Source organism: Gopherus flavomarginatus, chromosome 7 (genome assembly GCF_025201925.1).
Source record: "Gopherus flavomarginatus isolate rGopFla2 chromosome 7, rGopFla2.mat.asm, whole genome shotgun sequence".
NCBI lineage: Eukaryota > Metazoa > Chordata > Testudines > Testudinidae > Gopherus > Gopherus flavomarginatus.
This window is the reverse complement of record NC_066623.1, coordinates 93057857-93070044: the sequence shown is the minus strand read 5'-3', so window position 1 is coordinate 93070044 and position 12188 is coordinate 93057857. Positions and strand designations below refer to the sequence as shown.

At 42.3% G+C, this 12188-nt stretch overlaps 1 protein-coding gene across 7 annotated transcripts in view; it reads right to left on the bottom strand.

Annotated features, from left to right (window-relative positions):
• SLC44A5 (solute carrier family 44 member 5) overlaps positions 1 to 12188 on the bottom strand; it is a 208277-nt gene that overhangs the window by 159376 nt on the left and 36713 nt on the right. For 4 of the 7 annotated variants that reach the window (XM_050961020.1, XM_050961022.1, XM_050961019.1 and 1 more), the window contains exon 2: positions 10447 to 10534. The exons of 2 other annotated variants lie outside the window; for them this stretch is intronic. In XM_050961020.1, the coding sequence (XP_050816977.1) occupies positions 10447 to 10468 (22 nt within the window). In that variant the 5' untranslated portion in view covers positions 10469 to 10534. Of the gene's footprint in view, positions 1 to 4214; positions 4736 to 10446; positions 10535 to 12188 lie in introns of those variants that run through there. One more of the 7 variants, XM_050961018.1, reaches the window with a different exon arrangement.

The window sequence follows — 12188 nt, the reverse complement described above, 5'->3', positions numbered from 1 at the left end:
TCAGGGAACAAAAGGGAGGGATCAGGGCCAGAGTCAGCTGCCAGGTACCAGAGCGAGGAGACTGAGCTAGAGTCAGGACCAGGAATCGAAGCTAAGGATTGGCACCTGGATCTGATACCAAATGCCAAGGGTTGAGCCAGAGTCAGAGGCAAAGTGAAAGGCCAGGAACTGGAAAGGGGTAAAGATCAGGCATGAAGCAGGAGCAGAACAGGAATCAGGAACAGGGTGGGATTACGATTGCAGGAGGCAGGCAAGAACAAGGTCCAACATGGTGGCGGCAGCAGCAGGAGGAAGTCTGCAGAGTTGTTCGGTCAGCCCAGCCAGGTCACTTCCTGGCTTAACTAGCAGTGTGGGCCATTCAGATGGCCGCAAGCCTGGGGTGTGCTGATACAACTTCCTGTGGGGCCTGACTGTCCAAGTTTTGTGAGATGGTGCTTTGCACATCTCCCTTGGTGGTGAGGAGGGAATGTCAGAGATCCAGGAGTCCCACAACCCTGGGTTCTTTCTAGATGTGCACCTTTGGATCATTACACCCAGTTCAAACAACTGGATTATCAGTGTAATTTGGATAGAAACATTAACACAGCAGCAATATGCAGCTTTACAATTGACAGAGAAGCCTAGACAGTAGTAGAATAAAATATTTTAGCATATTTGCTTTTTTAAAAGAAACATGTTAGCAACTGACATGGTGATATTCAAACCCTAGGTAACGACTGGAGCTAGTCAGGGAGTACAAAAGTGATTAACAAGTATATCCCAAGGAATCGTGGTGAATGCACCTGTCATAACTTAGTCCCAGATTTGGACCTTAGCGTCCAAAATATGGGGGTTAGCATGAAAACCTCCAAGCTTAGTTACCAGCTTGGACCTGGTAAAGCTGCCACCACCCAAAAAATTAGAGTGTTTTGGGGCACTCTGGTCCCCCCAAAAACCTTCCCTGGGGACCCCAAGACCCAAATCCCTTGAGTCTCACAACAAAGGGAAATAAACATTTTCCCTTCCCCCCTCCAGGTGTTCCTGGAGAGATACACATAAGCAACTTCCGTGAATCTAAGCGGAGGGATTCCACCCTCCCCCGTTTCCAGTCTGGAAACACAAGCACTTCCCTCTTCACCCAGAGGGAATGCAAAGTCAGGCTAGTAAATCTAACACACACAGATTTCCCCCTAACTTCTTCCTCACACCAATTCCCTGGTGAACTGCAGACTCAATTCCCTGGAGTTCCCCACTAAAGAAAAACTCCAACAGGTCTTAAAAGAAAGCTTTATATAAAAAGAAAGAAAAATACATAAAAATGGTCTCTCTGTATCAAGGTGACAAATACAGGGTCATTTGCTTAAAAGAATATTGAATAAACAGCCTTATTCAAAAAAAATACAATTCAAAGCACTCCAGCAACTATAGACATGTAAATACAAAACAACAAACCAACTTTGTACTCACAACTTGGAAACAGAAGATTAGAAAGCAGGAAATAGAAAAATCCTTCTCACAGCTGAGAGAGAGTCAGGCAGAAGACCAAGAACAAAGGACCCACACACAAACTTCCCTCCACCCAGAGTTGAAAAAATCCTGTTTCCTGACTGGTCCTCTGGTCAGGTGCTTCAGATACTTATTTCCAGGTGAAAGAGACGTTAACCCTTAGCTATCTGTTTATGACAGCACCCCATTGTTAACCCTAAAGTTGTGTTAGTCATTGTCCATGTGCGTTCAAATGACACCATTATCTTCATTCAAACATTCACTGCAGTCTACTTGTCTGTACCGTCTGGGGTTTCTCTCTGTTAGAGTCCAACCCCTTTGTGACTTTTTTGTGCATCTCTTCCTCTGGTTCTGTGAGCATAATGCCAGTTCCTTCTGGGGAGCCATGACCTAAGCATAGAGTCTCACCTCCTCTTGTCTGCACAAGAAAGTTGCACTGGTTTAATGTACATCAGTTTTTACACCAATTTAGTTAAATCCTGTGTGGACACTCATTCTTACTCCGGTTTAAGAGTAGATTATTACAGTTTATCTTAAATCAACATAAACTAAACCATACCGAAATAAGCCTGTTTTTGTTGTTACTCCTGGATCTCTAGCGTCTGTTTCTCTGCTGACAACATTCATTAATCCCAGAGCTTTCACAAATCTTAACTCTTCAGGGAAGAATCCACTTAGTATTAAAGGATGCCTTCTAAATTTTACAAGTGAGTTCAGAACACTGCAGCAAGTGTTATCTTCCATCAAATACATACAAAAGGGCCAACATGGGGAAATTATTATTTTCGCCACCAGGTTCTCTGCCTTTACTGTATTTTCATAAAATGAAAATAATCCCTGGTATTCTTCAGAGTCTGAAGTTTATTTTATTCAAATAAAAGCTCTTAACTGATATTATTTATTATTATTATTATTAATAATAATAATAATTTGCATTTGTATACTCCACTTATAACACAGTGTAGTCCTGTGTTATAGGGTCTCAAAGGGTCTGAATACACACAGGTAGATAAGCATTGTTATCATTTCAGGTAAACTGAGGCACAAAGAAACCAAGGAACTTGCCCAAGTTTAGCAGCAGGCGAGTGACCGAGACCCTGCTCCAGTAAAGCATGTAGCTTTAAGCACGAGCAGTCCCACTGAAATTACAGATGTGCTTAAATACTCTGCTGGACTGAGATCAGAGTCAAAAAGACACCGTTCCTTCTTCTAACTGCTGTACCACGCAGCCTCATATTAGAAGTAATACCGAGGTATTTTACTGGAACTAGTTTGTTTTCTCTAGTCCTGCCTGTTTTCCTCTTCCTCGATACAGCTGAAAGCTTGCAGCTGAAATTCTTTAGAGGACATCCAGGTTGCCTGATACTGCCTAGAAGCCGATCTCCATGCACTTGGGGGACGGATCTGCTCTTCGCATGCTTGCTTTCCAGACAACAGCTGTCCATCACACCAAGACTTTGAGGGTAACAGATATCTCTATGGATGTGTTATATTTCAAGATGAGTCAGTGCAGCTGGCATGTGAAGAATTAACAACACCGATTATCATGTGACACATAGTCTCTAAAGCAATACTTAAAAATATAGCAAAAGAATTCTCTCTCTCTCCTTTGCTTCCTCTCTGATATAAGATAATCACATTAATCTTTTTCCTCTACTAACAAGAGTTTGATTTGGAGATGGATTAGTTTTTATAGTACCTAATTTGGTAATTCGTATTTGCAAACGCTCATATATCAATGCAAAAAAACCACTGATTGTAATAACTAAGCAGTTCATTTCAGTATGTGTATGACAAAAACAACTACAGACTTTTGATTTAACTGTCTGATTATGAATAAAGGCTGATTGGCCTTGAAGTAAATATACTGAACCAAACAAACTGCATCAGTCTAGGAAGAAGAGCCTAAAGTATTAGTATAAATTGGAGGCAGCACATTGGGTAGGTCTAAAAATTTTATGTGCACAGTTTGACAAAGAGAATTAGAGTTACAGTTTTCATCATCTGCAAAATAGCTTTTACATGACTAAAGAGGAGCAGTGATCTAACTGGAAAACAAACCCATGTTAGTATTATGAGTGTTTTCAGTCTCTCAGTAAGAAATATGCAGTTCAGCGGCTTGACACTGAGGACCTGCAGTACCATGCAGTGTATCAGAATTTAAGTCCTTTGTTCCCCAGGCTAGTAGAGATTGGAAGCCACAAGAAAACTTGGGGATAGGAAGGAAGAAATGTGTGCTGCTGCCCATCAGAATGTGAGCCTCTGAAAGGAGTTTTTCATCAGACCCCTTGACACATCCAGTACTAAGCAAAAACATTCACATCAGATGAAAAACCACTGAAAATGAGCCTTGTGTCACTTCACAAACTTTAGCTCAGGCTTACTAAGGTTTGGCACATATGATCTGTGGCTGTTTCAGTGACTCACCAACTCTGTACCAGCTGCCCTCACTCCTGACCCTCTTCATAAACTGAACCCTGCAGGGTTTTCATAACCCTAGTTACAAATGAGGCTAGTACCAGGCAAATAGAAAGGTCAAATTATCAACCCGCCACCCTACCACCTTTGGCCAGAACATATTAAAACGTCCGGGCACTTTTCACAGCTCAAAGTTCCTATCAGTTAAGGTACCCAGGGCACGGACTTTCTTGAGCAGAGATGCTTTTTTTTCTTTTTTCTTTTTTTTTGGAGACCCTGCCCATGGCCACCTCCCCCTCAACCATGTATACCTTTTCCTGGTTGCTGATCCATCAGTAGCTGTCTCCTCTCTCTTCTTTAGCTGTCAAATGCCACTTGCTGTAAGTGGATTGTGGGTTGAACAATGAAACTTATTGGCTATCCTAACAGAGCTGTGTACTCAGAAAGGAGGGGGAGGTGCATGAGAGATAAACAGAGAAGGGAAGTGAGGAAACAGGACAGCTACAGAGAAAGGAGCCAACATGAGAGAAGAATAGAGGGGGCCAAGGATCCAAAAAATGGGAAAGGGTAAAAGACAGAGCCAGCCAGAAAAGGGTGGCAGAGCAGGAAGAAAGAAGGAGAAATGAGAGGTGACAAGAGAGCACCAGTAAAAGTGGTGTAGCTGCCCTATAAAAGAAGCAGACCTACAGAAGCACACATTAATGAGAACAGACAAAAAGGAAAGCTGGGTCCAGAAAGAAAAAACAAAAGGAAATAAAGGAGACACAGCACTTCTAAATTACTGAGTTTGAACATAAACATATTACCTCTTACATCTTTGCAATATGTTCTTGAAAGATATCCCACAGTTCTGCTAATTTAGGACAGTATCTGGTGCTGCTGCTAATTGGACTTGGTTTAACTCTCTCTGCCATATAACTAAGTCAGTGGGGCAGGCAGTGTAATTTTAAAATTACCTGCTACTGCAGCAGAATTTTTTTTTTCTGGATTTCATGAGGGTTCTTTAAATCCCACTCTGACAGTGATTAGCACTAAAAGTGATTGTGACAAAGACAACCTGCTCCCTTTATTTAGTTCATTTGTGATTTAACCTAGCCTCTCCATAGCTCCCACTCTGTAAAAACCCAAATGGGAAATGCTACCCTTTAAAATGAATGAAAAAGAGTTTAGCACAAAAATATTCTTAGAGAGCGAGAGCAGGAAGCTTGAAGTGATATGGAAATTAAGTTTTTGTAATATGTTTAAAGTTCTCTACAGCATTAGATTTTTATTTATTAACATTGTTTATTATTATCCCCGACATTAAACAGCAGATAGTAACTAACAGCGAGAAACACCAAGCGTCAGATTCACCCTCGTTACACTTACATAAGCTAGTGTAGACTCAGATTTGCAAAAGCACCTTAGCAAGCTGGACATCTCACTCCCATGGTCTTTCAATGGGAGGTGGGCACCTAACTCCGTTAAGTGTTTTGAAAATCCTACTTTGGCAGAGGGGTCTGGTGATGGAAAGTGTGCTCCATGGGAGCAGGATGCAGTTGCTCACTGGGTGAAAGGGAGAGGGCAGTGAGTCACTTTGAAATTAGGAAGGACAAATGATCAGGACAGGTGGTGAGTGTAACGTTAGTGGTTAGCTCCACTCAGCATAGCTCTTTTGGAGTCTGACAGAAGTTAAAACTGCTCTACAGCAAAAATTCCAAGCAACATTTGTTAACAGAAACTCTGCCAAGAGTTTAAAAGGATGAGGTGTGGAGGGAAGGGAGGAGGGGCACAGCTCCCTCTTCTCTGCTACATGTGGAGGGAGAGCTGTCTCTCCTCTCTCAGGCTTGGTACAGGCTCCCCTCTTGTTCAATCTGCCTTAACAACTGACGCCACCTAAACTCACTGAATTAATGCCCTTTGGACTCAAGGGGTTTGCAAATGCATAATTTATTTCTCTATGCACCAGCTTTTCTGACTTCAGGTTTGTTTGGGATAGAGGTAAATCTAGTTCAACAATAATAATTAACACATGGTATACTTAGACCTTCTGGGCCAGCTCCTCTACTGGTCTAAATCAGAGTAGATTCATTCATTTTAGTGCTGCTGCACTACCGTAATTCACCTCAGGATCTGGCACTCACTAATACGCACAACGTCCATATTAGGTAACTACCATGACCCTCATTTTGCAGACACACATTGATATTAAGTGTCTTCCCAAGGCCTTTGTTGAGTCAGTGGCAGAACCTTGATGAGACTCCCAGAGCCCTTGGCCTTCAGCCCACAGAAGATAGTGGGGTCAAGTAATAAGGCACAGCTGAGAGATACGAAGCTCCCTTGACCACTGTAACTAAGAAATGTTGGTACAGGGAAAAAAAAGTGTGTGCTATACCAGTGGCTTTCAAACTTTTTTTCTGGTGACCCAGTTGAAGAAAACTGTTGATGCCTGCAACCCAACGGAGCTGGGGATGAGGGGTTTGGGGTGCAGAAGGAGGCTCTGGGTTTGAGGGGGCTCAGGGCTGGGGGGTAAGGTGCAGTAGGGGGTCAGGGCTCTGGGATGGGGGTACAGGTTCTGGGGTGGGGCCAGGGGTGTGCGGTTACCTCGAGTAGCTCCCGGTCAGCGGCACAGCACAGGTGCAGAGGCAGGCTTCCTGCCTGTCCTGGCACCACGGACCCCAGAAGCAGACAGTAGCAGATCCATCTCCTAGGTGGAGGCGCACAAGTGGCTACACGCGGTTCTCACCACAGGCACCGCACCCCTCCCCCCAGCTCCCATTGGCTGGGAACGTGGAACCGGTGCGCGGGGCAGTGCACGGAGCCCTGTGGCCCCTCTGCCTAAGAGCCAGGCCTGCTGCTGGCCGCTTCTGGGGCGCAGCACAGTGTCAGAACAGGTAAGAACTAGCCTGCCTTAGCTGGGCAGCCTGGTCGGCAGTGATGACCAGAGCTGCCACGACCCAGTGCCTTTCATTCTGCAATCCAGTTCCGAGTCGCGACCCACAGTTTGAAAACCACTGTGCTTACCTCTAGCATCTGTAACATTCTGAGCCTCATGCAAACGCCACAGAAATATTTTATCAGAGCAGTAGGATACAAAACCTTTACATTTGTAGCATTAATTAACAGACTCAACTATCTATATTTAAAAATTAAAAAAAAAAAAAAAAAACACCTAAACTGTGCTCTTTGAAGTCCATACTGCTGCATGCCCAAGATTACTTTGAAGTGTTCCTCTCTGCATGGGAAAAATTCCAAGGAGTAAATTCTGCAAAAGATGATTCAGCAAAATTTCTCCAGAGTTGAGCTTTCAGTTCAGAACAGAAGCAGCTGAGAGTACAGTTCATGCCATCCTAGGTGAAGCTGTACATTTGATGCTGGGGACAAGTGGCTTGATTTCCAGAGGTATAGAGCATTTACAGCTCCCAATGATTTCTATGGGAGTTGTGGGTTCTTAGCCCCCCAAAAATCAGGCCATGTGAGAACAAGGAGAAATGATTTTTACAAGGCTAGTGCCCAACATTTACAAAGAACTACTAAAATCATGTCTCAGTTATGGGTTTTTCCCATCTGCCTTGCTTTTCTATGTCATTCTTTTCAGCAATAAAATGTATCTATTATAAAAACTTGGCAGTTGTATTCCTCAATCTGTTTTCTAAATACTTATCTAACCTCCTACACCCAAATCCTCAAAGTCATTTAGGCACCTAACTCCCATTGACTTCCTTCCCCTTACTTCTCTGCAAAACCTTACATTTCCTGTTGCAGTTCTGCAATTGCCCTATATTCTTTTTTCTATATTTTACAAGCCCCACCAATAACTTTGACGCATCTTGTTATGGTCACTATGATTCCAGCCAAGGACCATTTGGAGTCCATTAATACCTCTCCTAACTGGCCAGAGGGATCTGTTGTAATAATTGGGCCTACAAATTTACCCTAATTGTGAGCTCAATTGCTTTATGAACTGAAAGTTCATAAAATGTCACAATAACCTATAATAGTAAGTGTTGATGGGAAAAGGTGCAAAAGGGAGATAAAGACTGAATTAATCCATACAAAACGGCTTACTGGTATAATTCAAGGACTGTTTTTTATAAATCATCCCTGGTAACCAAGAAAGGTGTGGGACCAAAAATTAATAAACCAGAATTGGTTCATAGGAAATGAGGCCTAAGTGGTGAACAAAATAATGAGGGAACCAGTTGTTCTGTCCATCACTCCATCAAAGTATTATGGGAAAATTTGGAGAAGCAAATGCAACAATCGCTAACTGAAAGAAGGGCAAGGAGAAAGTTTCACCATCATGGGTATCACCCCTGCCCTCTCCTGGGACCCTGGGATCCATTGTGACACCATTGGGCTTTCATTGTCCTAATCCTGAAAGATGTCCTGACAAGACTGCAGTTCATGGATCTTCCCTAGACTCTGCCTGAAATATAGATATTTTCTTTCTAGTCCCTTATTATCTCCTTGTGGTCATGAGACATTCTGAATATCTTCTAAATCTTCTAATTTCTTTCATTCCTTCCTCAGAATTATTAAATGGATCCCACCTGGCCCTGAAATTTTGTGCATCTTCATTCTAATTTCCTGACCACCTATTCTTTTATAACCCTCCTTGCTTTAGGCGTTTTACTCCCTTCTTTCCTTCTCCTTTGTGAGTACTGAGGCAAAGGATTCATTTAATAATTTTTTCCAAATCAATGTCTAAAATACCCTGTCAATAAATTACCTGTCTATCCATTAGAGGCCTCTCTTCCACATTCACTGACCTTTCATGCCTCATGTAGTTGTAATATTAAAAGGCCTTTTTTCTTAATCTTATCTGCATTTCTTCTTCTCTACCTTTGCTTTTCTTGTCATTTTTCCGCTCTTCCATTCATACGTAACCTATTAACTTTTCTGTACTTTTGGTAATTTCTTTGCCAAAAATAACTGAGTGTTAATCTTTGGTTCATCAGACTAGCCTCTTAGAATCCTGGTGTATTGATAGCTGTTCAGTATACCTTTCCTTTGGGGACATAAATTTATCTTTGAATAATTTTCTTTCCTTCCCTCAAATGTCCTTTCTGACCTATCTTCACTGATTTTTGATCATCTTTCCTGGAAGTCTTTAGCTGCCCACAATATTTGTGGTAACATAAGATTTCTGGCAAGAAAGCACCTTATCAAGGTTGGCTTCCTTACCCACACAAGCTGGAGAGAGAGTTCAAAGAAGGGCAACTAACAGAATAAAAGATTCAGAAAATAAAATAGACAAGGAGAGCTAAACTAGGTGTAGACTGGAGCACAGCTAGTAGCAGCACAGCAGATAGAGGGATAGCTCAGTGGTTTGAGCATTGGCCTGCTAAACCCAGGGTTATGAGCTCAATCCACAAGGGGACCATTTAGGAAAGTGGAGTTAAAAAAATAAATTCTGGGGATTTGTCCTGCTTTGAACAGGGGATTGAACTAGATGACCTCCTGTCGTAGTATAATTCCTAATTTTGAACCTTAGCATCCAAAATATGGGTACTAGCATGAATTCCTCTAAGCTTAATTACCAGCTTAGATCCTGTAGTGCTGCCACCAATCAGGACTTAGAGTAGAGTGCCTGATAAACTCTGGTCTCCCCCAAAACCTTCCCTGGGGACCCCTCAAGACCCAAATTCCTTGAGTCCCACAACAAAGGGGAATAAACCATTTCCCTTCCCCCTCCTCCCCTCCAGGTGTTCCCTCCCTGGGCTCCTGGAGAGATATACAGATTCAAGCTCCGTGAATCTAAACAAAGGGATTCCCCCTTCTCCTTTCTTCCTCCCAGATCTTTCCCGCCTTGGGTACACTAGGAGATCACCGTGATTCAAACTCCTTGAATCACAACACAGAGAAATCAGGTGGGTTCCCCTCCTTTCTCTCCCCCTCCCTTTTCCTTCCCTGTTAAGTACAGACTCAATTCCCTTGAGCCTTAACAAGGGAAAAAATCAGACAGGTCTTAAAAGCAAAACTTTTAATAAAAGAAAAAAAGAATAAAAAAATCACTGTAAATTCAAGATGGAATATTACAGGGTCTGTCAGCTTCTAAAAATTGGAGAAACAGCCTCCTCCAGCAGAAATACAATTTAAAATACTTCCAGCCAAATACACTTTTGCAAATAAAGAAAAACAAATAAAAAGACTATACCGCCTTTCTACCTTTGTACTTACAAAATTGGAATAGAAGATTAGAGAGCCTGTAGGTACGTGTGGTCACTCTCAGAGCCAATAGAGAAAAAAACAAACCCAAAAAACACAAACAAAGGCTTCCCTCCACCGAGATTTGAAAGTATCTTGTCTCCTGATTGGTCCTCTGGTCAGGTGTTTGGTTCCCTGTTTGTTAACCCTTTACAGGTAAAAGAGACATTAACCCTTAACTATCTGTTTATGACACCTCCTGAGGTCCCTTTCAATCCTGATATTCTATGATAGTGATTTACAAATACAAAGAAGGATGTTATCAAGATGACAGGGAGCAATTCTTAAAAGATGACATGACGAGCAATAATGGGTCTGTTTTTCCAGTGTTTACCATCTTGAGAAGTTATTTACCCCAAGTTGAACTTGTTGCCATCTTGATTTGTTAGCATTTTACACTCCTTTGCGCAGGTTTCAGAGTAGCAGCCATGTTAGTCTGTACCTGCAAAAAGAACAGGAGTACTTGTGGCACCTTAGAGACTAATACATTTATTTGAGCATAAGCTTTCAGCCCACTTCATTGGATGCATAGAATGGAACATAAAGTAAGGAGATATATATATACACATACAGAGAACATGAAAAGGTGGAAGTTGCCCTACCAACTCTAAGAGGCTAATTAATTAAGAGAAAAAACTTTTGTAGTGATAATCAAGATAGCCCATTTCAGACATTTTGACAAGAAGGTGTAAGGATATTTAACATGGGGAAATAGATTCAATGTGTGTAATGACTCAGCCATTCCATCTCTATTCAAGCCTAAATTGATGGTATCTAGTTTGCATATTAATTCAAGTTCAGCAGTTTCTCATTGGAGTCTGTTTCTGAAGCTTTTCTGTTACAAAATTGCCACCTTTAAGTCTGTAACTGAGTGACCAGAAAGGTTGAAATGTTCTCCTACTGGTTTTTGATTGTTATGATTCCCAATGTCAGATTTGTGTCCATTTATTCTTTTGTGTAGAGACTGTCCGGTTTGGCCAATGTACATGGTAGAGGGGCACTGCTGGCACATGACTGCATATATCACAGGTGCTAATGACTAAACCCAGTGCAGGAGAGCAGAGAAATAGGCCCAATGGATTTGAAGTGCAAGTGGAACATTTTCTATCAACTACACTTATGCTGGGAGAACCACAAGCTGCCCATGTAAAAAAAGTTTTCCAGAGCTGGAGCAGGTAGAAACACTAGAAATATGAATTCCCAAATGTTATATCATTAAAGACAGTCTTGCCCCATGGGGCCAATCAGGCCAGGGCAGGGTTTGGCCATTAGTAGTACAGCTCTTCAGAGAGCCATGTAGCTGTTGTATAGGGCAGAACGAATACAGTCAACATGAAGGGCAACACAAAAGAAGAGATTATACACAGGGCTGCAGATTCTTTTCCAGGGAAAGTCACATCCCTGCCTCCTCCAAAGGTCCCTCCCTCCAAATCCTTCACCTTGTGATGCACACATGGAAATGCCACAAGGAGATACAGAGTTTCCATGATCCTCTTTTCCCCTGTGTAACAGGATTTGGCTGCCTCCCATGCACCCCCTCCTGGCCAGGAATGTCTCTGGTCTACCCTGTTAATAACTTCTCCCTCAAAAGGCTCATTACTCAGATTCCACACTTTTTCTGAGGTCAAAATATTTCACTGAGGTTTGCATTTATTAACAGAACATAACTCAAAATAAAACTCAAAGTCCAAAATTAAAGTCCCACACACAAGCATTTCTACTCCCAGGTCTCCCCGCCTGAGGAGCTTTGGCACTCTTTCCCTTACCTATTCAGGGTCCCTCCTGTATTACCAGGCTACTTGCAGCCCTTCCTCACTAGAGTCTTAATCCCAGGACATCGCTAGAGCCTGCGCTCATTCCTCATAGTCTCTGTTCCCCCTAAGCAACCCTTTCCCCCCTCCTTCCCTGGTAGTTTCCAGCTGCTCTTTACAGGGGAATCACCTGATCTCTCTCAGGTGAGGTTCATCCTGTAGCCATAGTGGGTTCAACCCCAGGCTCTCACACCCTTCCAATGGGACTTTTTTCTATTTTCTCTTCATTTATCAATAACTATCACATTATATTCATAACAGAAAGCAAAACATTAAAGATAAAAA